This window comes from Trachemys scripta, chromosome 9 (genome assembly GCF_013100865.1).
Source record: "Trachemys scripta elegans isolate TJP31775 chromosome 9, CAS_Tse_1.0, whole genome shotgun sequence".
Taxonomy (NCBI): Eukaryota; Metazoa; Chordata; order Testudines; family Emydidae; genus Trachemys; species Trachemys scripta.
Genome location: NC_048306.1, coordinates 485,461 through 509,787, shown reverse-complemented (window position 1 = coordinate 509,787; position 24,327 = coordinate 485,461). Strand labels below are relative to the sequence as shown.

The window sequence follows — 24,327 nt, the reverse complement described above, 5'->3', positions numbered from 1 at the left end:
GTGGGGGACAGAGCCCCTAGGATGGGAGTGTGGGGGGCAGAGCCCCGAGGCCAGGGGAGAAGGGGGTGCAGAGCCCCGAGCTGTGGGGCAGAGCCCTGAGGCCAGGGGAAAAAGGGTGTGGGAGACAGAGCCCCAAGGCCAGGTGTAACGATGCTGGTTCTGGCGGGACCCAACTGAGACTGCCACTCGTTATGGGGACCACCAGTGCCACTCGTTATGGGGCAAATGGTTATGAAAACCAATACCCCAGTAAAAGAAAAAAGGTTTTCTTGATCCCAAAGAATCAAGCCCCAGACCCAGGTCAATATACAAATCAGTTTTTACCCACAAATCACGCTGTTGCCAATCCTTTAGAATCTAAAATCTAAGGGTTTATTTATAAAAGGAAAAAGATAGAGATGAGAGCTAGAATTGGTTAAATGGGATCAATTACATACAGTAATGGCAAAGTTCTTGGTTCAGGCCTGTAGCAGCGATAGAATAAACTGCAGGTCTAGCTCAAGTCTCTGGAACCTCCCCAGCTGGGATGGGTCATCGGTCCTTTGTTCAGAGCTTCAGTTTGTAGCAAAGTCTCTCCAGAAGTAAGAAGCAGGATTGAAGACAAGATGGAGATGAGGCATCAGCCTTATATAGTCTTTTCCAGCTGTAAGAACACCTCTTTGTTCTTACTGTGGAAAATTACAGCAAAATGGAGTCTGGAGTCACATGGGCCAGTCCCTGCATACTTTGCTGAGTTACAAGGCGTATCTGCCTTCTCTCAATGGGTCAATTCTATAGCTGATGGTCCTTAATGGGACATCAAGCAGGCTAGGCAGAGCTAATACCAACTTATCTGGGATGTCACCCAGCAGCATAGCATAAGTTTGAAATACAGACAGTATAGAGCCAATATTCATAACTTCAACTACAAAATTGATACACACATATAGGCAGCATAATCATAACCAGCAAACGCTAACCTTGTCTTAGAAACCCCATTTGACACCCTTTATACAAGATTTGGTGCCACTACAGGACTTTGGTTGCAACCATGTTCTATACGGTCCCAGTTCAAATCAATAACATGACACCATGGGAGAAAGGGTGTGGGGGACAGAGCCCTGAGGGCGGGGGGCAGGGGTGTGGGAGGCAGAGCTCCAGGGGGGACTCTGCTCAGGCCGGCCTAGGAAGGGAAGTGGCCTGCTCGGAGAGGAGCTGACGGGCTGGAAGGAGGTCCCCCCGGCGGCATCAGGAGCTCCAGGGAGGCCAGTTTGGTATCCCTGCTGAAGGCTGTGCTCTGCCCTTCCCCTGCAGTTCCTCTAGCTGCAGATCTGTTCTGCTCACAGGGATGAGGGAGAACGTCAGCCCAGGGCCCTGTAGCCCTGCCCTCATGTCTCCCCAAGGGGCCCAAGGGGGGGTCGTGTCTCCCCGTGGCTCAGGGAAGGGGCTCGGGGGGGTCAAGTTATGGCCAGAAGGGTTGGGGCAGGGGGATGAGGGTGTCATTGAGATTGTTCAGTCCTGCCAGCATCACCTGAGAAAGGTGGGAGTGGGCGTGGGGCCTCTAGCTGGCCCTTTGTGCTTCCTGCTGCCTGTCCCCGACCTCTCTGCCAGCGCTCTACATGCCTGTGGCTGGGCTCTGGGGCAGCGCTGAGGCTCCCTGGACTGGGGAGTTTAGTTTCATTTACACAGCCTGGCTCAGCTGAAAGCAAATATTGATCCACGGTTAAATAATTAATACATGTGTTTATCCAGCTCCTCCTCCCTGGAGGCTGGGAGCAGCAGCTGCCCAGCCAGCGCTAATGAGCCGCCCCCTGGGACATGTCCCATCCATTCTGCCTCAGGAAACAGATCGATGGGAGCTTTCTCGAAGGGCAGATGGCTTACCCTGCTGGCGCACCACAGCAGACCCCAGAGCCAGGCTGTGTCAGCGCTTGCAGGGCACAGCTTTGCTCCTGGCAATGGCCAGTGGGCCAGCTGGCACTGAAGCCATGCAGAGCTGAGCCGCTCCAGATGGGCAAGGCCATATCTAGCCCCTCTCCCCCAGGGCGGCCGGAGGGCTTGGTCCCTGCAGTGTGTGTATTCTTCCACCTTTCCCTTGGGAGAGTGTCCTGTGGAGGGAGGGTGGGCTCAGGCAGGCCAGCTGCAGATGTTGGACCGAATCACATAGGCCAAGTGTGCTGACCTGAGATTCCTGGGGCGTGATTCACACTGACATCCGTTGGGGCTAGGGACACACAGGCTTCTCAAAATCAGGCATCAGGCACCTCTTCCCAGCCCCAGCTCCCAGAGCCTGGGCTGGAGCATTCCTGAGGTGGACAGAGGAGCTGCCTTGTTGGGGATCCTCTCCTGTGGCCAGGTTCATCCGGAGCCCTCTTGTTTATGCCTGGCACCCCAAACCCTCCCTCTGCCCCAGCCCAACTTGTCTGTGAACAGGGGCTTTCTGGGGGCTTTCCACTCCCCTCCCCCAGCTGCGTTAGAAGGCTGATGACAGGATGCTTGGCCTGGGTGCTCTGCAGAATGGAGGAACGTTGGCTCTGCCAGCTGCTGCAGGCCTGGCGAAGGCTGGGGGCTGGGCTGGTGAGCCCTGCCATGAGCAGTGGACATACTGCTCTCTGGGCTGATGCTGGAGTCAGGGACTGTGGGGGGCCTGGTCGTTTCTTTAGCTAGTGCCCCAAGCCAATGGTTTGGCCTGAAGAAATTGCTGAGGGCAGAAGCTGATGGCTTCCCTGGGCCGTGAGGAGCCCCACCGCTCTGGGGAAGTGAGCCCCCCACCCCTGCTGGAGCAGTGAGAGCCACAGGGACCTGGAGAGTGTCTGCAGGCAGAGAGAGATGTTGCCCTGCCGGGCGATGGGGAGGTGGCTGGGGGACTCCTGGGTTCGTCAGCCCAGCAGGACGGCTCCTTGCAGCCTGTGCTGGAACAGGGCTCAGGGCCTGAGTCACTCTATTGATGGTGGTCAATCGAGTGGGAGGTCATCTCTCAGAAAGCAGATGGCTCAGCCGAGTGCCCATGTAGGCCCATTCCTCTGCACTGAGCCCTGCTGGCCACCCAAGGGGTGTGGGCTGGGCTGCTACATTGTGCCCAGGAGAGGAGTGGGAAGGAGCAGTGGGAGAGTCCAGCTGGGAAAGGCAGGCTCTTTGTCCCCATTTCATAGCGGGGATGGAGGCCCCAAAAGATTCAGAGCCTGTTCCTGGGGGCTCTAAGTGGGCAGGTGCCAGGGACTGGCAGGGAAATGGGGGCCCCGGGGGCTCACAGTGGGGGTTCCTGGCCTCAGCTCTGAGGCTCACAAAGAAGATCCCAGAGGCTTGCTGCACGGCCTTGGCCACAGGTGCTCGCAGACGGAGGTTTGAGAGGGGCTCCCACGCTGGCTGGGACTGGAGGGGATTGTGGGAGGTCACGAGACCGGCTGCTTGCTGTGTCCTAAGTGGGTTCCGTTTGGCTGCAGGATTCCTGAGCACCGGGGACCAGGCAGCCAAGGGGAACTATGGGCTGCTGGATCAGATCCAGGCGCTGCGCTGGATCAGTGAAAATATTGCCTTCTTCGGGGGGGACCCCCTGCGAATCACTGTCTTTGGCTCCGGCATCGGCGCCTCCTGCGTCAGTCTGCTCACTCTCTCCCACCACTCAGAAGGTAAGTGTGGGCACTCCCAGCCTGGCTGTGAGCCAGCCCCCAGCCAGCGCTGCTGCCAAGCACTCCTTAGCAAAGGGAATGAGAGTCTAGTGGTTAGAGCAACAGAGATGCAGGCAAGGCACTAGGGTTCTGTTCCTGGTTCTGTCCCCCTTCTGTCCGCCTTCTCCAGGCCTGCATTTCCCCATTGTAAATGAAGAGTGTAACCCTGGCCCCCCTCCCAGGGACAGGGAAGGGGAAAGCAGTTAACAGGCTTGCACTGCCTGGGTGGCTGGTGCTAGATGGGCCAAGAGTGGGCTGTCCCCAGGAGAACAAAGGTAGAGGAATGTCCCAGAGCACGTGTGGGGTTGGCCTGGGGCTGTAGGTCTGTAGCTGTTTGGGGTGTGGGATCAGGAACAGAGATGCCAATCCAGACTAGTGGGATGTGGACAGACACTTCTGGGACCTCTACAAGAGGCTCCATCCTGGCCCCCTGATGCAAGGCCATGGAAATATAACGGGAAACAGAATTACCCTTGAAAATATCACTACAGCTCCCCGGGCCCCTGATAATATGCCAGGGCTGAAGGGCGCCTTCAGTGGATCAACCCTAAGAATCCCTGGCCCAGGCAGTGTTAAATGACACTGAACCTGACCTGCCAATCCAGCCCCTCCCTGCGATGGGCTCTGGTGACTAATTACTCTATGGTTCCAAAGCAGAAATGAGTCAGAACTGGCTGTGGGAGAAGCAGCTGCAGATGTTTTGTCACTTCCTCCCATTCCCCAGACAGGGGCTGTGGTAAATGGGTTACCCCTGAGAGGACGTGTCAGCACCTGAGGGTAAAATACATTGTCGAGATGTCATTATCCCCAATCCCTGCAGCGTGAGCCCAGGAAATTCACAGGTCAGGGGAAGTTTAACAGCACTCCAGACATGGTAAGGGCTTGAAATGCAGAGCTAGGGCCCCCAAGTCACCTTAACTCTGCCCTGTCACAGACTTTCCCAGCCCTGCCCTGCAGACACTCCTGATGGGTCCACACTGCATCTGGGAGAGCCTCCCAGGCCAGGTCCACAGACTTGTGCCAATGGGGCTCACAAGAGGGCTCTACAGAGAGCTGTGTAGATGATGCTTTGATGTTCCAGCTTGGGCTGGAGCCGAAGGGGAGTGAGGGAGCTTGAGAGCTCCAGCCCAAGGCGCTAGCATGATCCCTGCTACCGCGAGTCTATGGAGCCAGGCTGGGAAGCTCGCTCCCAGCTGGAGGGTTGACACCCTCGTTAACAAACCGACAGAAACAACAAATGGTAAGCGATTTGCCTGCTTCATAGAGCACAGAACCGCCTTAGACTCAGCTGGCACCTAGAACAGAACCTTCAACTTGCTGCAAAATAGAACAATTAGGAAAACATGAATTCATTAAATCCGCATACCAATCCATTAGGTGCAAATAAAAACTAACATGCAAATGCAGGAAGGCCTCCAAGCCAGAATGGGGGTAAAACCTCAGCCCAAACCTCTGCAAAATCGACACCAGTGATCTACCCCAACCTGGTGTGACCCTTTTTGGGGGGTACCTGAGCTGTCTGGGGTGAATTACTCCCACCTGCTTACTCACCCGCCACCATCTGCTGCCAACACAGGCGTTGTGCTCGAGCTCCGTGGCCTCTGCCGGCTGGCAATTTGCACACCCCACTTTGTGACACTCGAATGCCCGGTCCCTTATCTTCTGAACACCCACAATGCACGCCAATCTGCTGCTTCAGTGGAGACAGTGCAGCCCTGTTCACTGGTTTCACCTCAGTTCCACAGTCTCCTCAGCCCAAGGCACTTGGACAGGTTCATAGTCAAACCAAACTGAAGTTTATTGGACAGAGCTTGAGATAAAGAGTCAAGTAAAAGAATGTGGAACCATAAGGTTATAGTTAGGAGAAAAACACAAAATGCAATCCGGAGCCTGTACTTAGTAACAAGTGCCTTTCCTGCCTAATAAGAGATTTCTCACCCACTGGTTAGTTCTTGCAGCGCTTCTCCAGCTGGCAGAGTCACTCCTTTGTAATGGTGCACCATTTGGGCCATTTCTTCTCCTCTCAGACAGTCTCTAGCTACTCTTCCTTATCCCAGGGAGAATCGTTTGTCTTTGTAAATCTGCAGCCTGCATCCAGTCTAGCCAGTATTCACAGATGCTGAATGGGTCAGCTCTCTGCCTCCCCCTCCTCAGGTGAGAGCTTTCAGTCCCAGCACCCTGGGAACACAATCTCCTACACATTGCACAGCGCTGAAATTGTTCCTGTACATACACCTCGCAATAACCAGGCCAATCAGTGAGTTCTTAGCTTTGGGCTGAGAGCACACAGCTCCCTCGGAGAGCTATTCTGAAGTTGGTCGAATACAGGGGTGTGATCTACCTGCCAGGGCATGGCTGGCTGTATTACACCAGGGACTCCCACTAATCAACTGCCTGCTGATGATCTGGTCATACTGTCACCCACACAAGGGTGCCTACAAAGGACAGTATACTGCCTAGAAAGCCCCTGCAGCACTCAGGCTCTGCAGGCCCCCTGGAAACAACAGGAATCAGGTGATTTTCAGAAGAACCCCAAACGGTCACATTCCATTACAGAAACATGGACATTGAATACAGCCTAAATCACACTGGCCCAGGCCACTTTCTAATGCTGCAGAGCATTTCCCATGGCCAGGGAGACCTTACAAGGAGCAGTTCTAGGGGAGTGTGCATATGCTGAGGAACGTAACAGGTGAGGCATGGGGCTCTATGCAGGTACCTGAGGTATGGGGCATAGGGTGTGTGTATATGGGGGGGCAGGCAGGAGAGACATAGGAGTGTGTGCATGTACCTGAGAAATGGGGGGGGGGGGCTGAGGCATAGGGGGTGTAGGTACCTGGGGAGGGTTAGAGGTATATATGGGGATGTTCAGTATCTGGGTGTGAGGATGGGGAACGGGTGCGTGGGAGTACCAGGGTTTGGGTATATATATGTAGGAGTAGGATATAGGGGTGTGTGTAGGTATCTGAAGGGGTGGGCATATGGTGGGGGAGGAGTACAAGATGCATGGGGGTATCTGAGCTGGGATACGGTGCAAGTGGGCTATAGGGTTGCATGCAGGTATCTGTGTGGGAGCTGGAGTGAGGTACAGGGGTACATGCAGGTATCCATGTGGAGCAGGGACATGTCCGAGGGGGGTAGAGGGGTGTGTGCGAGTATCTGTATGGGGGGGGGGATGGGGGGGTGGAGTGCAGGGGTACAAGGGGTATCTGTGTGGTGTTGGATTACAGGGGTGTATGCAGGTATCCATATGTGGGGTACAGGAGTGAGTGTGGGTATCTGTGTGGGGCAGAGATATGGTGGGGAGGGGTACAGGGGTGTGTGTGAGTATCTGTTTGGGGTGGGGTCCAGGGGTGAGTGTGGGGGTAGGGATATGGTGGGGAGGGGTACAGGGGTGCGTGCAGGTATCTGTGTGGGGGTAGGGATGTGGTGGGATCGGGTACAGGAGTGCATGCGGGTATACGGGTGAGGGCGGGGGTGGGGTACAGGACTGTGTGTGGACATGTGCCAGTGGCTCTCTGAGGTGCATTGCTGGCTCTCTCCAGAGGGACTACGGGCCCGGTGTGGGGGTGCGTGTTCTGATGGGGGTGTGAAGCCGCCGTGCTGCCGATGAGATGCCCTGCGCGTGTTTGTGCGCTGCTTGTTTGAGACTCAGTGCTGTCTCCAAAGTTGCGCTCGCTTCCTCGGCAACGTCCTCCTGGCTGCTCTTCCCAGGCCTCCTATCACCCCAGCTTTAGCCTAAGTGAGCCCCAAATGGCAGGTGCCAGCATCTAGTGCCCTGGGGCTCGTGCAGCTCCCTCTGGGCGGGTGCTCAGATGGGCCTTGCTGGGCTCCATTGAGTCCTGCAGCAGAAGCAAGGGTGTGTGAGATGGGGGTGAAGGTGGATGAGAGGGCAGTGCCAGCCAGCCCTCGGGAAGGGCAGGAGCAGGCCTGCACACATGGGTACAGGTGAAGGGTAGATTCTCAAAGAACTGGGTGCTGAACTCTTTTAATGGTTGGGCTCCAGTCGCGGGTGCTCAGTGCCACCCAGTGGATTTGGCTCCCCAGGCATTGGGGTCCCGCCATGAGGATCTGATGGTGGAGGAAGCTCAGCAGCTGTCTGCCCCGATGGACCCTAGACAGATGGGTCCTTCTAGAATAATGGGCCATGGGGTCCGTTTAGCATAAGGAAAGAAAGGATCAGAGAGACAGGGCACAAAGCCATCGGGGACATCTTGCCACGTTGTGCCCTCTCCTCCCAGTGGGAGCGGTGCTTGCCCTTGCTCTACGCAGCCCCCTGGGATCTACAGGAGAGATGTTCGTGAGCACGCAGTGTGGGGATTCGGAGAGCCAGGCTGGCCCCTAGAACCAGCACTGCCAAAGGGTGGCCCTTTAGCACTGGATGTGCGGGAGGTTTGTCAGCCCAGCTACAGCCAAGGCAGGAAAGCCCCTGGCTCACCCAGTCAGTTTCACGATGCGTTAGCAGGGTCAGATTCCTTCATGCCTGGGAGGAGATGCCACTTGGGTGCAGTGGGCCGTAGTGCCCAGCTGGGCTCTTGCTGATGGCCATGCACTGCACAGGCCCTAGGTAATCTCCAGCTCAGAGGCAAGGGAGAGTGTCTGTCTCTGCAGCTGGGAGCCGGGCTCGTGTCTCCAGAGAGGTGTTTCCTTTTGTATCCTGGAGCAGGGTGAAAAGGAGGGACCAATCCCTGTTCAGCCAAGTGCCCAGCTTCCCCCCGCCCACCCCATCCCACCCCCCAGCTGCTCTCCAGTAGGCCTTTCCAACCTCACTTCTGTGCACACCGGACGTGTACAGTCTTGCAGCCAGCACTCCAGGGCAGGGGGGAGCCACCACGCTCCTCCCTAGGCTTAGCCCTCTGGGGGTCCCCAGGGCTGGGTTGGGCCTAGTGTGACTCTTTGAAGCACACAATTGTCTTCTGGGCTTTGTCACCTGCTGCCTATGCAGTGGTGCCCCAGGAACTCCTCCCCCGTCCCTGAGACCCTTGCACCGAGACAGAGCTTGTGCCACTCTCTGAGCGTGTTACCAGACGCTCCTTTGCCTTTCAGAAATTGGCTGCGCACAGAGCTGCTTGGGTCTGATTTTTCTGTGGGGTGACAGACCTCTGTGAGGAGGGAGGGTCTGGCTGAGTAGGTTGGGAAGGTGGGTTCCTACCCAGTGGGTGGAAGGGGACAAGGATGGATGTGGAGGGTGTTCAATTGTGCAGCTCAGATGGGGTGGTGAGAGGCTGCTGGCTCAGGCATCTTCCTTCATCATGTGTTGGCAGCTCTGTGAGCTCTCCGTGCATTCAGGGCAGGGGACCCAGCCTCTGCCCAGGGCCCAGTGACCAGGCTTTGAAGCCCCCTGTTGAAAGGGCTCCATTTGGTGGGATATGGTTGTGGCCCTGGTGAAACGAGGTGGCTTCCCAAAGGATGCACATGGTGGTGCTGTGGACTCTGCCCCTCCCAGCCGCGCACCGTTCTGCACAAGCTGGGGTGGAAGAGGTTTATCTCAGACCATGAAGGCCCTTTTCCCGTCCAGCCTGCATGCAATGCTGGTACTGTGGCTGAACTGTGCCCTGTCCAGCAGCTGCCTGGCTGTGTGTCTCACTCCCCTCCTTAGAGACAGGAGCTGTTAGGTCACCTGGAGGCAGGTGTGCCTAGGGCATGGCTGCCATGTTTGCCGGAAGTTTGCAGGTCTACCAAGCGAAGTTCTCTGCAGACTTTCCCAAAGCTCTGCTGCTGGAGCAGCCCTGCACTCCTGCTGTGAGCTTGTCCAAAGGGGCCTGGGTTCAAAATGAGGTGAAGGCCAGAGCCTGCATGCGTCCTGCTGCCCCGGCACAGTCCCCACGTGCAGGGCCGGCTTTAGGAAGTGCGGAGCCCGATTTGAATAGTTTTGACGGGGCCCTGGCAGGGATGGCTTAAAAAAACACGTAAAAAAACACGTGGGGCTTGTATCCACCTGGCGGCGCTCCTAGTCTTCGGCGGTGTGTCCTTCACTCGCTCCGGGTCTTTGACGCCTGAAGGATCTGCCACCGAAGTGCCGCCGAAGACCCGGAGTGCCTCCGGGTGAGTAAAAATTAAAAAGGAGCCTCTAGCCAGGGAAGGGATTCTTGGCCACTTCTTCCCCCCTCCCCCCTGGCGGCCCTGCCACTGGGCGCGGGGCCCGATTCGGGGGAATTGGTGGAATTGGCCTAAAGCCGGCCCTGCCCACGTGGGACATGGCACCTCCCAGGGCACTTCCTGCTATGGCTGTCATGTCTGGGAAGCGCTCCTCTTTGGGACGCGCCTTGGTTTCCTCTGATAACCTCTCTTCTCGAGAGGTGTGTGCGCTGCGCCCCTCACTGTACAGGTGAGCGCTGCCTCCTGGCCTCTGTCCCTAGGGCTGGACCCGGCTTTCTCCCTCTGCTGGGCCAGTTCTTTCCTTGTGCAGCCGTCCTCAAGAACGGGCTCTAACTGGGCACGTACCTCTGGAAAGATGATGGCAGCCAGCGGCCTGGCTCTGCTCAGCCCTGCTCCGCGAGGCTGCAGATGGACGTTATTTCTTATGGCACCTGAAGCAGTTACTAGCCAAAAGCCTTGTCTGCACCAGGCCGGACGGTGGGGTTAGCGCCTTCGCTCAGGCACCGTGACTCCTAGCGTGGGCAAGGTAGCTGCAGTGTTCCTATGTGTGAGTTGGTTGGGGAAAAGCCTAGGCTCCCCTGGACAAGCTGTTTCTCCCTCCTCTGGATGCCAGCAGGGTGTGTTTGAGTGGGGGCGGGGTTTCCATCCTGGGGGTCGTGTATGCCCAGAAGTGTGTGCGTGCACACAACTGGCTCTGCATGTGTGCAACATCTGTGGAGGTGCAGGTTTGTGGAGAGCAGGGGTTCTCAGCCAGGGGTGCATGTACCCCTGGGGGTGTGCAGAGCTCTGCCAGGGGTGCGTCAGCTCATCTAGAGATTTGCCTATTTGTACAACAGGCCACATAAAAAGCAGTAGCGAAGTCGTACAAACTAAAATGTCACACAGACAGTAACTAGTCTGTACTGCTCTGTCTACTGCACACTGAAACATCAGTAAGATTTATATCCCAGTGGATGTATTTTATAATTATATGGTAAAAGTGAGAAATTCAGCAATCTTTCGGTAATACTGTGCTGTGACACCTTTGGATTCTTAGGTCTGATTTTATAAGCAAGTCGTTTTTAAGTGAGGTGAAACTTGGGGTACGCACGACAGATCCGACTCCTGAAAGGGGCCCAGCAGTCTGGGAAGGTTGAGAGCCACTGGTGTAGAGAGTGGGTATGTGCCTCCCTGCAGGAGTCTGTGTGCATGCTATTGGACATATAGTCGGGTGCCAGTGTGTATATATTGGTGAAAATCTTCTTGTAGGAGCAGGTGTGTGTTCCTAGTGCATGTGCACACGCCTGCAGGAGCAGGTGTGTGTTCCTAGTGCATGTGCACACGCCTGCAGGAGCAGGTGTGTGTTCCTAGTGCATGTGCACACGCCTGCAGGAGCAGGTGTGTGTAATGTGTGTGGAGGATATGGATCTCTTTGGAGCTGGTGAATGCCAGTGGGAGGGGGATGGTTTTCTCTGCACCTCAGGAGGGCGAGGAGCCTGCGCGTGAGTGCACGTGCATGTGTGCGCGCACACACTCAGCAGCGTGCAGGCTGGCTCTCTCCGTTGCAGGAATGCTGCAGAGGCAGGCTGGTGTCGGGCTGTGACGGGCGGGGGTCGTGCTCTTTGCAGAGATCATTTCTGGCTGGGCAGACCCACCGCTGCAGAGCCTCCGTTTTTTTCCCTAGCCAAACAGTTACACCTGCTTGGGATGCTGATTCTCTGCTCGTCTGCCCAGATGATGCCCAGCCAGCTCCTCCCTATTCATTCCCCTGGGCTTCCCAGAGCCTGCACATGCCCAGTGTGCCAGCAGCGGCCGCAGTGCTGGGGGAGGGGAGTTGTTTACCTGGAGAAAGATGGCAGGGGGCTGCCTCGTTCATTGGCTGTGGGGCCCTGGACTGCAGCCGCCAGCTCTCTGTCTCGGACATGGCGTTCTGCCTGCGTCTTCTCCTGTCCCTGCCACACGGCAATCCATCGGAGCAGTGGGTCAGGGGCCCCAGGAGGGATGGAAACCGCAGCAGCGACTGGGGTTACTGAAGGTCGTTTGCTTTGCTTGGTAATCAGACTGAAAGCCCAGCATGGAAGAGGGGAGAGAGCCCCGAAGGGGAAGCAACTGCCTGAGAGGCCACAGAGCAGGGCCCCGCTCCTAGCCCTGCCTTTCCTCTCCTCCTGCAGGAGCCCTGCCTGCCCCAGGAATCCTGGGCTTGGAGCAGGCAGCCCCGGGCTTTGAGGGGACAGTCTACACTGGAGTAAAAGACAGGCGGCTTGGCCACGGCTGTGACCCAGGATCCTGGGGCTAAACATTGCAGTGTAGACGATTGGGCTCGGGCTGGAGCCTGGGCTCTGGGACCCTCCCCCCTCGTGGTCATGTGGTCAGGCCATCACCCACACAGGAGGGTGTCCCGTACCTCCCTCTGACGGGGACCCAAGGCCTCTGTTCTTATCTATGGCAGCCATTGTGGGGCCGGGGTATGTGGGTGTAGTGCCCAGTACCGTGTAAGAGGTGTCCTGAGGAACCGTGCTGGCCCTGGAGCTCTGGTGCTCCTGCTGCCATTGTTGTTTGTATTTGTGATCAGGGCCCCATTGGGCTGGGCACTGCACTAACAATAACCCTGCCCCAGAGACACTGGGGCAAGACATGACAGGAGGGTGGGGGCAGAGGACAGGCCACATGGGGATGGGCTTCAGAGCTGCAAAGATCAGGTGGGTGGCTTCCTAGGTTTTACTTTAATCAGATAAGTGATCAGGAGCTGTTAATGAATCACTAATTAGTGCATCCTCTCCCAGCACTGTGAAAGGCAGAGGCGGAGGGACATGCGCTGTACCAGGCTGCCCTGGGGAAAGCACCCCCCAATGTAATACATTCCAATCAAAGTGGATTCCTTGCCAGGAAACAAACCACCAGCACTGTCTTTACCCAGCAGACACTCATTAACAAGCAGGAGGGTAATTGCTGCTGCATAGATTTTAAAACCGCTCCCAACCCCGTCTGGCAGCCAGAACCTTAAAGCTGCCGCAAACAAGAGTGGCTGAGAAAATAGACAGCGGCTATCCCAGGCACCCATGCACGCAGAGGAGTAAACACCCTGTCCTCTGCACTGTACACATCAGTCAGGGACCTGAGAGTCCCCCTGGAATGACGCCCCAGCCTGGGGGCCCCCCCCCCCCCCCCCGGCTCTAAGATAAAGAGCCTGCAGTCTGCTGATGTGGTGATGCCATCACCCACCCGAGGGTTACACCTCCTGGAAACTCCCTGTGACACATGGGCTGAGCACGGCCCCTGGACACAGCCTGAGAGTTCAGAACTAGGGTCTGCCCATACTACAGGGGCACAACCACGGTACTGCAAGCATGCCACTGAAGTGTAGATGCTTCCTACAGCGCCGGGGTGTGTGTGTGTGTGTGTGTGTCTGTCAGTGTAGGTAACCCACCTCCAAGTGATGGAAAACCCCTTCCATCAGCCTAGCCGCGTCTCCACAGGGGGCTAGGTCGCCCTAACCACGGCACTCAGCACCAGAGCTAGGTTGGTATCGTTTTCAAAGTACAGCCCAAGCCTTAGTGTTTAGAGTGCAGCAGCTCGCCAAGGCCCGGCCAATGCACTATGGCTCCCAAGATGGATGGGCATGGGGAGGGGCTAGCGGGCACTGCCCACACGCTGCTGGGATGGTTTCATTTTGTCTTCAACAATGTAAATTCTCCTCTCCTACCGCTCCCTGGGCTCCACCCCCTCTCCAGCTCCAGCCCCTGATGCCCTTCTGCCAAGGAAAGGCACAGTTACTGCTGAGATGTAGTGACAGTGACCATCCGCGCATCTTGAGAAACCCCAACCCCCTTGTTCTTACCCAGGCAGTAATTGAACATATCCTAAATCAGACATCCCTGGCCCTCCAAATACAATCCCCTGGGGGCCTCAAGCTGGCTTTACAAGGGGAAGCTCTGTGGACCTCTAAGCTATAAAGAAACCATGAGTTTGAGCCAGCCCTCCGGAGAAGTATGGCTGAAAACATTCAACAGCACAAGCCCACTGCTTCAGCTTTATGGGAGTGAACAGCCAGTAATGCTGACTGGCACAGTCCCCTGGCAACCCACGAACCAACCTCCTGTGTGCCCAGGGGCTCCAGCACCAACAGCCACTGAGCACCAGGGTGGTTTCCCTGCCCATTGATGAACAGAAAACAGGATTCAACTTCTGATGCCAGTTCATCTGAAGCAGTAAACAGGCCCTGCCTTTCAAAGCACTAGAGGGTCAGAAGCTCAACCAGATCAATCCCCGTGCCCACGTGTGTCATTGCTCCCCACACGCCAGTACATGTGTTTGTCACGCAAAGCAAATCCCAGAAGTGATGGTTCCGGCCCCCCTGCCCAGAGCAATTGCACACTAGGCCCCTCCTAACTCTGCGCGTGGCCCCTGAAAGCCAGCTGCTCACGTTCCCTGGTTCTTGTGCCCTGGCCACATAGCACGAGTGGGGGAAAGCCCAGCCCTATTCCATTGGGATGTGATTAGGAGTCCTGGGAAACAGTCCCTTGCTCTGAGGCTCTGGACACCCTCGTCTCCATTTATTCAGACTTTTCTTTCTGTAATTTAAAATACCCAAAATAATTCCAACAAAACCTATTCCTGTTTGCCACCGGGAAGCTCTAGCCCAGCCTGCCCTGCTGAGTGAGTTCTCACCACCCAGGCTCTTGGGACCTGTTGAGATCTGCTCCCACAATGTACATTGCTGTGCCAGAACGCTGCGTGTGCTTGTGAGCCTTGGGGAGGACGGCAACATACGCTGGGCTGCGCGCTGTCTGAGTCCCCATTCAGCTAATGGTAGGCCACAGCGATTGTGGTTCATTAATGTGGCTGAGGGTGGGGAGGGGCTTGGTGCGTAGGGGAGGGGAGCCATCTCTGGTCTCAGACCCACCTCTGTTCGCCCAAGGGACACTTAGACTATTTTTCTTGTAAATTTGGTCCCCTTGTGTGGGGGGGCTGCAGCCCAAGTGTGACTGCAGCCCAGGCAGCGTGCTAACACGGCTAAACAGAGCAGCGAGGGCGCAGGTGCTACAGACCTGGGATTGCCTCATCACAGTTCTTGTTACCTCTGCTGCAATGGCAGCTGGGATTGCAGTGTAGCCACCCCCCCGGGGTTGGAGACTGCACCCTGCTCAGTGCAGGGGGGTGCATAGCAGGAACGGACATGGGTCACTTTCCATATAAGGCAGCTCAGTATCCTTGGGGCGGGGTTGCCCTGTGCACTGGTCGAATAGTGGGGCATTTCAAACCAGGAGGGAGCATGTCAGAAAACACATTAAAATCCTCAGCGTTAGCAAGGAAAGTGTTTCCACAGCCAGGAGAGAGTTACAGCAACAGGTGAATCTCTGCGCAGGAAGGCAAGAGAGAACCTGGTCTGGCTGAAAGGCAAACCAGGAAATCCAGCCCCGACAGGGCCAAGAGGAAGGAACATAAATGATGGCAGAGGAATGGTGGAAATTAGGAGGCTAAGGGCTTGTCTGCACACAAGTGCCTATGCGGCGTCTGTCCAGTGTAAGCCGTACAGCCACTCGCCGTGTCCTGGGGTCGCTGTTCCTGGGTGGGCAGGGGATGAGCTGCCTAAGGCACGTTCGCTATCTGGCTAACTGATCCACCCTGAGAGCGTGCTGGTAGAAGTATGTTGTTAAAAAGTCACTCCCCACCACCATTATATTAGCACAAAAATCTGTGTGTAGGCGGTAGGGGGTTGTGAAGCACAAAGAGAAAAACAAATCTATTCTCTGAGCTCTTCACAATCAGGAGGCTGCAAGAGACTCAGTGGGGCTGCTGGAGCAGCAGAGAACAAGATGAAGATTGGGGGCTGCGTGGGTGAGGACGGTCACAGTCACTTTACACATACCCCTGCTTCTGGATGGGTGTCATGGACCTGGTACCCTCCAGCGTCCAGCCTCCCCCAGAGCTCAGCCTGGCTGGGCTGGGAAGCAGCTTCCTCCAGAACTGGCTACAGCAGGGCTTCTGCACTGCAGCTAGGGAACAAGTGTCAGGGGATCACAACCCCTTGCCCTCTTCCTTTTGTGCCCAATGGAGGGCGTGCTGGCTAGGTCCTAGCTAGGCGGGGGCGGGCCTGCTATGGAAAAGGTCAAGACCAGCAGCTGCTGGTAGTGTCAGAGTCGGGAGCCTGGGCAAGCGGGGCCCCTGGGCAAATCCCATGTGGGAATCCCGGTGTCCAAAGCACTCCCCCCTCCCCCGTAGTCCAACCAGCCCTGCTCCCTCCTGCTGCTCCCAGTAGGAACCCCTGGCAGAGAAGCTGGGCTGGGCTGGTTCCCTGGTGCCACACAGAAGGTATGCTGGCCCAGGGAAATGAATGGAATTTGGCAGGATGGGTGTCAGGAAGCTGCCATGTTACCTTAATCCTGTAGCCCTCGTGCTGCAGGCAGGTGCCAAGACAAAGCTGGGTTGGCAGCACCGGCTGCACTTGTACAGGCCTCTGCACCTGGGACCAGCGAGATCTCCTTTGGCCAGGCCCCCCAGGGGCTGAGCTCTCCGCTCCCCCAGGGCTCTTGGGGCCCCAGCAGGCTGGGGAGCAGAGAGCCCCAGGGTGTGCACGCCAAGCCCTGTCTCGCCCCATCTCAGCCCCCGCAGGCTCCATTTCCTGGGAGCCCTTTGTATTCTGAGCACAAGTTCCATTGATGCGGAGCTGGAGTCTGGCCATGCATTCCTCTGCCTGGGCCAGGGCCTTTGTGGCCCTGCTTTCCAGGGCAAGAGTCCACTCCCTCCTGTGTTCCCTCCAGCAGAAAGGCCTCCTTTGTGCCCTGCGAGGCCTGCGTTGGCAGAGAGCTGGGCCCAGCTGGGCAGGAAGTATGGCTCGGGGGGCGGGGGAGAGTGGTGGTACCCAGAGGGAGCAGTTGAATGGGACACGCAGGGTTAAGCTGCCCTCGCACAGGCTTAGCTCTGCCAGCTACCAGCACTCGGAAGGGTGGTGCCAGGGCAGAAGAGCTGGGACAGCTGCAGCTGGAGGGATTCTGTGGAGCCATCACCAGCTCTCTTCAAGGCTGCTGGACTTCAGCAGGGCGGGAGCATCACCCACTTCCGGGGCATAGCTGCTCTGTTTTCTGCTTTGCCTGTAGGCTCCATGGGGCCAGGTCCCAGTTGTGTAGCACTGAGTATGCTGCTGCTGCAGGTTGCAGGCATGGTCCCACTCTACCCAGTGTACCTGCAACTCCGTACTCCGGTTGCTTTGAAGGAAATGCTAACGAACACAGGCCGAGACAGTGTAGACGTGTGTCTGTGCCCAGCCCCTAGGGAGCTGTCCCCTGCTGCGGCTTGTCTGGCTGTGCTACAGGGGAATTAGTCAGGTGGTCTGGACAAATTGGAGAAATGGTCTGAGTTAAACAGGATGAAGTTTAACAAAGACAAATGCAAAGTGCTCCACTTAGGAAGGAAAAATCAGTTTCACACATACAGAATGGGAAAAGACTGTCTAGGAAGGAGTACGGCAGAAAGGGATCTAGGGGTTATAGTGGACCACAAGCTAAATATGAGTCAACAGTGTGATGCTGTTGCAGAAAAAGCAAACATGATTCTGGGATGTATTAACAGGTGTGTTATGAGCAAGACACGAGAAGTCATTCTTCCGCTCTACTCTGCTCTGGTTAGGCCTCAGCTGGAGTATTGTGTCCAGTTCTGGGCACCGCATTTCAAGAAAGATGTGGAGAAATTGGAGAGGGTCCAGAGAAGAGCAACAAGAATGATTAAAGGTCTTGAGAACATGACCTATGAAGGAAGGCTGAAAGAATTGGGTTTGTTTAGTTTGGAAAAGAGAAGACAGAGGGGACATGATAGCAGTTTTCAGGTATCTAAAAGGGTGTCATAAGGAGGAGGGAGAAAACTTGTTCACCTTAGCCTCTAAGGATAGAACAAGAAGCAACGGGCTTAAACTGCAGCAAGGGAGGTCTAGGTTGGACATTAGGAAAAAGTTCCTAACTGTCAGGGTAGTTAAACGCTGGAATAAATTGCCTAGGGAGGTTGTGGCATCTCCATCTCTGGAGATATTTAAGAGTAGATGGTCTAGACAGTATTTGGTCCTGCCATGAGGGCAGGGGACTGGACTCGATGGCCTCTCAAGGTCCCTTCCAGTCCTAGAATCTATGAATCTATGAAACCTATGAATCTAGGTGCACATTTCCCCTCTGCAGTGAGTTACTTTCTTAGCTGCTTGTACAAAGTCAGCCTGTTGCAGAGGAGATGCTGCCTGTCTTTTACAGCACCTAGCGCAGTGGGCCTGGACCAAAATCACTGGCAGCGCTGTAATTATCTCAGGCACAGGGGGCGGACAGACTAATCCCATGATTTAGACTTTTGAGAAGTTCCTGTGATTATTGGGACCTGGGGGACACTGCATGAGATGCAGCCCTTAGGCAAGCTGCCCATGGGGCTCTGCATTAGAGAGCCTTCAGGTGCCCCTAAGTTAGACTTGCATCTCACTCTTGCCTGTCTTAAGAGGAGGACAGCAGGAAGAGGCCTGCAGGCAATGTCCCATGCCCCCCAGGGTCCAGTCCTGCATCATCAAGGGCCTCTCCTGAAGTCAGAGCCCCTGCTTCTATCCCCCCATGTGGGATGAGTGTGTATTTGGGGGCTCCTAGACAGAGGAGCTGGTTAGCCCCTTCTGTGCTGTGCCTAGAGTGCTCCTGCCGTGACCTGCCATTCATGCTCCTCTTTGCCTGCAGGTCTCTTCCAAAGAGCCATCATCCAGAGTGGCTCTGCTCTCTCCAGCTGGGCAGTCAACTACCAGCCTGTGAAGTATACCAGCCTGCTGGCCGACAAGGTAGGCTGCAACGTGCTGGACACTGTGGACATGGTGGATTGTCTGCGACAGAAGAGTGCCAAGGAGCTGGTAGAGCAAGATATCCAGCCAGCCCGCTACCACGTGGCCTTTGGGCCCGTCATCGATGGAGATGTCATCCCAGACGACCCTGAGATCCTGATGGAGCAGGGCGAGTTTCTGAACTACGACATCATGCTGGGGGTGAACCAGGGTGAGGGGCTGAAGTTCGTGGAGGGAGTGGTGGATCCCGAGGATGGTGTCTCGGGCAGTGACTTTGACTACTCTGTCTCCAACTTTGTGGATAACCTATATGGCTACCCAGAGGGGAAGGACACCTTGCGGGAGACCATCAAGTTCATGTACACAGACTGGGCGGACAGGGACAACCCCGAGACACGTCGCAAAACCCTGGTGGCCCTGTTCACTGACCACCAGTGGGTGGAGCCGTCAGTGGTGACGGCTGACCTGCATGCCCGCTACGGCTCCCCAACCTACTTCTACGCCTTCTACCACCACTGCCAGAGCCTCATGAAACCCGCATGGTCTGACGCGGCCCATGGAGATGAGGTGCCTTATGTCTTCGGGATCCCCATGATTGGCCCCACTGACCTCTTCCCTTGCAATTTCTCCAAGAACGACGTCATGCTCAGCGCCGTGGTGATGACCTATTGGACCAACTTTGCCAAGACTGGGTGAGGGATGCTCTGCCCTCCCTGGGCCTGTGTGTGGTGTGTGTGTGGGTCTGTCCACCTCCCTGTATGTGTCTGCACACGTGTGTGTGCATGCGCCTCCCTCTGTGTGCACACCTCCCTGTGTGTGTGTGTGTCTGCCAGCCTCCCTGTGTGTGTGCATCCGCCTCCCTGTGTGTGTGTGCATGCTCCTCCCTCTGTGTGCATACCTCCCTGTGTGTGTGTGTGTCTGCCAGCCTCCCTCTGTGTGTGTGCATGCACCTCACTGTGTGTGTCTGCACGCATGTGTGTGTGCATGCTCTTCCCTCTGTGTGCACACCTCTGTGTGTGTGTATGCCAGCCTCCCTGTGTGTGTGTGCATGCGCCTCGCTGTGTGTGTCTGCACACGTATGTGCATGCTTCCCTCTGTGTGTGTGTGTTCACCTGCCTCCCTGTGTGTGTGTGCACGCATGTGTGTGTGCATGCTCCTCCCTCTGTGTGCACACCTCCCTGTGTGTGTGTGTGCCAGTCTCCCTGTGTGTGTGTGTGCATGCACCTCCCTGTGTGTGTGTGCATGTGCCTCGCTGTGTGTGTGCACACCTCCCTGTGTGTATGTGTGTGCCAGCCTCCCTGTGTGTGAGTGTGCACCCGCCTCCCTGTGTTTGTGCATGCGCCTTGCTGTGTGTGTCTGCACACATGTGTGCACGCTTCCCTCTGTGTGTGCACACCTCCCTGTGTGTGTGTGTACATGTGCCTTGCTGTGTGTGTTTGCATGCATGTGTGTGTGCATGCTCCTCCCTCTGTGGGTGCACACCTCCCTGTGTGTGTGTGTGCGTGCCAGCCTCCCTGTGTGTGTGCACATACGCCTCCCTGTATGTGTCTGCACGCATGTGTGTGTGCATGCTTCTCCCTCTGTGTGTGCACACCTCCCTCTGTGTGTGTGTGTGTCTGTGTGTGCACCCGCCTCCCTGTGTGTGTGCATGCGCCTCGCTGTGTGTGTCTGCACACATGTGTGTGTGAATGCCTCCCTCTGTGTGTGTTTGTGTGCATGTGCCTCCCTGTGTGTGTGTCCACGTGCACCTCCCGTGTGTGCGTGCATGTGCCTTACTGGAGTTTGTATTAGTGTGGCAGGAGAGTGTGTCTGCACACCTTCCCTCTGTGTGTGTGTGTGTGTGTGTGTGTTTGAACAGTCACACCCTGGGGTACAATCCAGACTAATAAGGGTTGTGTCACCATCTGCCCCATAACCTGCGGATCTCACTATGCTTTGCTGTTACAACACCCTCTCACAACTAGTCACCAGCATGCAGGGCACACCCTGAGTGGTTGTGTGTAGCTGGAGCACTCATCCCACCAGCCACACTCTGCCTGTCACAGCCTTGGCTGCTACCTGCGGGGTGACCCTGACACATGGCCAGGCCTGAATTTTCCCCCAAAACGTGTCTTTGGCGCCGTCCAGTTCTTTCCCGGGCAGCTTAGATATTACAGATCCATTGCCCCTGTAAGGGGTCAGTGCACAACGGTTTGCTACTTTCATTGGCGTTCAGTGTCAACACAGCACTGGATTAGGTCTGCTTAAAAACACAAACCTGTTTGTTTAAGTACCGAGAGCTAGATTTGAAGAAAGAAGACAGGTGTAAGGCAATACCATGAGAAATGGTTACGAGAGAAATAAAGCTAAAACACTTCCCAGTAACTAAGACTTAATGAGCTAGACATGGTTCAAGGTCAAATCCCTACCACATGCTCCCAGCAACAGGGCTGACTAAATGTTCATCTCAGTCCCTGCCAGAGCCCAAAGCCTGGTTCCTGTGCACTCCTAGGGCAGGCCCGTTTTCAAATGGAGGTGCGGGCCCCTCTGGAAACTTAGCCATAGTGTGGGGACCCCCAAAGATCTGCAGCCCACAGATTGAAAACCACCGTCTTAGGCGAGAGAGCAACTCCCTGGGGTGTTTTAGCCCCTCACTTTTATCGTCCAGTTCCCCTTAAAATGTGTTTTCCTGAGGGGTTCCCCTGGGAAAGTTCCTTCCCACCGTGAGGATGGAGACCTGGCGTCTGGTGGTGAAAGAGGTTTCATGCTGTTTGCTAAACCACAGATCCATCTGTTCCTATCCCCCCTTGTTGCCAAAGAATGGCCATGTGATTGGTGATGGCCAATCAACTTTGACACCTGGCAAGAGGTGACAGCTTGTCCTTTGTCTTTGAGAAACAGGCTTACCCCCTCCCCAGACTTGTCTGGTAAACACATTTCAGTCACAATTTCATCTTATGTTCCTAACTGTACACAGAAAGGTGCTGCACATACGTCACCATGGTATTACTCACCAGTGAGTTACTAGTTCTCAAGTGATACCTCGTAAGACATATTTTGTATGAAGATTATTACAGTGGTATAGGGTGTGTCTGGTCTGCACACACCCTACTGCAGGGGTGTGTCTGGTCTCACACCTCCCTGTGTGTGTGTGCACACCTTTCCAGAGGAAGGGGGTATGTGCTTCCTCCCTGTATGCATGTGTGCACTCCCTCTGTGTGTGTGTGTGTGTGCCCCCTCCCTGCACGTGTGTGTGTGTGTGCATGCGCCCTCCCTCCCCACACGTGTGTGTGTGCCCTCCCTCCCCACACGTGTGTGTGTGCACGCATGCCCTCCCTCCTAACACGTGTGTGTGCGCGCTCCCTCCCCACACGTGTGTGTGTGTGCGTGCGCACATGCCTTCCCTCCCCGCACATGTGTGTGTGTGTGTGCGCGTGCCCTCCCTACGTGTGCGCACCCTCTCTCTGGGGCACTCTCTGGGGTCGGGAGTCTGGCAATCAGGGGAGGATCCTGCCCTGGGGTCAGGGCATCACTGCGGAGCCGCCTACACAGGCAGGGCCGTGGAGGGGCGGAATTTCTTGAGGCACTGGGAGGACGCTGGGAAATCCCACAAGCAGAGCCGTGGATGCCATTCGGACGGGGTTGGGTTAGCGTAGCTGCTTCCCTGCTTGGCTCCGTTGGCCGGCTCAGCGCTGGCTGGAGCAGCCTGGTGCGCAGCTGGGTCAGGCACCTACCTTGCCATTCTGGAGGGCCGAGTCCAATGGAGATTTCACCAGAGGGGGTGGGGGTGGGGGTGGTGGGGAGTTTAGCTTAAGCCTGCGTTACAGTCTCTGTGCAGGAGCCCCTCACTGCAGCCAGGTGCCCGGCTCTGACAATGGGGGAAGCATGAGACCCAAGGTGAGAATCAAGGAGCATTGGCAGAGCTGGGCCAGCCGGGGGCTGTGGGTCGGGGTTGATGAGCCCCAGCAGGGGCCATTCTGCACTCTGCGGGGCTCTAAGGTGCTGGTAGAGCCTCTCCCGATGGGCTGGGCCCTGTCTGCTTGTGGCTCCTGCAGAGCTCTGTGCAGCACCCTGTCTCTGCGTGTTTCTCCAGTGCCACATGGACGGTTTCTGTTGTGTTTCCCAGGGACCCCAACAAGCCTGTCCCCCAGGACACCAAGTTCATTCACACCAAGGCCAACCGCTTTGAGGAAGTGGCGTGGTCCAAGTACAACCCTCGCGACCAGCTGTACCTGCACATCGGCCTGAAGCCAAGAGTACGGGACCACTACCGAGCCACCAAGGTGGCCTTCTGGAAGCACCTGGTGCCCCACCTGTACAACCTGCACGACATGTTCCACTATACCTCGACCACCACCAAAGTGCCGCCGCCAGACGCCACCCAGAACTCGCACATCACCCGCCGGCCCAACGGCAAAATCTGGACTACCAAGCGCCCGGCCATCTCCCCGGCTTACAACAGCGAGAACCCCAGGGAGAAGTGGAGCCCGGAGCAGGAGGCCGGCACGCTGCTGATCGAGAACCCCCGGGACTACTCCACCGAGCTGAGCGTCACCATCGCTGTGGGGGCCTCCCTGCTGTTCCTCAACGTGCTGGCCTTCGCTGCGCTCTACTACCGCAAGGACAAGCGCCGGCAGGACACACACCGCCAGCCCAGCCCCCAGCGCAGTGCCCCCAACGACATCGGCCACACGCCTGAGGAGGAGATCCCCTCCCTGCAGATGAACCAGGCCCACCACGAATGCGAGTCAGGGCAGGCACACGACGCCCTGCGGCTCACCTCCCTGCCCGACTACACGCTGACCCTGCGCCGCTCCCCAGACGACATCCCTCTGATGACCCCCAATACCATCACCATGATCCCCAACTCCCTGGTGGGCCTACAGACCCTGCACCCCTACAACACCTTTGCAGCAGGGTTCAACAGTACGGGGCTCCCGCACTCACACTCCACCACCAGGGTATAGCTCCAGGGGCTGTGCCCACCCATGCCCGCACACAGGAGACACTGGCTGGGGCAGCGGGAGCTGACGGATGCAGATTGGGCAGCACACACAGATGGATCCACCTGGCAGGGTGGAGCCGAGCCCCAGGGCCAGCAGGACCCCTGGTGCGGGACAGGTGGGCTGCTCGCCCCTCTGGCTCGCTCTTCTGATTTTATTTTGTAAAGTGCTTTGACTCTCCATGTGCTGAGAGGGCTGACACCGGGGCAGCAGGGCCCAGCCAGAGCGGTGCAGGAGAATGGACAGCAGAGCAGGTGCAGAGAGTGTCACCCAGCCCTGCACACTGCATCTCGCTGGAAACCCCCGTGCAGGACAATGAGAAGGACCTGCCTGGGGAGGAGGTGATGGCGTGCCTGCCCCCTGGCCTGGACATGGCACTAGAGGACTCTGCGCCACTGGGGAGGTGGTGCCTCCTGGAGCCCTCTTTCCTACCCCCCAAGTACATTGGGGACTGGCTAGGAGCAGTCCTTGGCATTCTCTTTCCATTGGACCTGTTGGGTTGATTGAAATTTGCCATTCAAAGTGCCATGGAAAAGGCTCCAGCACTCTGTCAAATTGTGGTGTGAAGCAGCTGCCTTGGGCCACTGGCGCTGGGCAGGAGGGGCTCAGTGCCCAGACTGGTGCCGGGTGGGAAGGCTCAGTGCCCGGGTTGACGCTGGGCAGGGGGGTCTCGGTGCCTGGTCTGGCGCTGGGCAGGGGGGCTCGGTGCCCGGTCTGGCGCTGGACAGGGGGGACACAGTGCCCGGTCTGGCACTCGGGGGGGCGAGGGCTTGGTGCCCAGCCTGGCGCCGGGCGGGGGGGCTCGGTGCCCGGTCCGGACCTGGGG

At 56.7% G+C, this 24,327-nt stretch overlaps 1 protein-coding gene and 1 long non-coding RNA gene across 7 annotated transcripts in view; one reads left to right on the top strand and one right to left on the bottom strand.

The window, feature by feature from the left end:
* The window catches only part of NLGN3 (neuroligin 3), a 47,201-nt gene extending 22,907 nt beyond the window's left edge, over window positions 1-24,294 (top strand). For 3 of the 6 annotated variants that reach the window (XM_034780603.1, XM_034780604.1, XM_034780605.1), the window contains exons 3-5: window positions 3,423-3,608; window positions 18,422-19,211; window positions 22,625-24,292. In XM_034780603.1, the coding sequence (XP_034636494.1) occupies window positions 3,423-3,608; window positions 18,422-19,211; window positions 22,625-23,465 (1,817 nt within the window). In that variant the 3' untranslated portion in view covers window positions 23,466-24,292. Of the gene's footprint in view, window positions 1-3,422; window positions 3,609-18,421; window positions 19,212-22,624 lie in introns of all 6 variants that reach the window. The other 3 variants (XM_034780601.1, XM_034780602.1, XM_034780600.1) reach the window with 2 other exon arrangements.
* On the bottom strand, window positions 376-11,898 carry LOC117882422. The gene is made up of 3 exons (XR_004647008.1): window positions 11,568-11,898; window positions 1,511-5,457; window positions 376-668 (listed from the first exon to the last, which is right to left on the bottom strand). It is a non-coding gene; the product is annotated as an uncharacterized LOC117882422 (long non-coding RNA).
* Window positions 24,295-24,327: the final 33 nt, after the last annotated feature.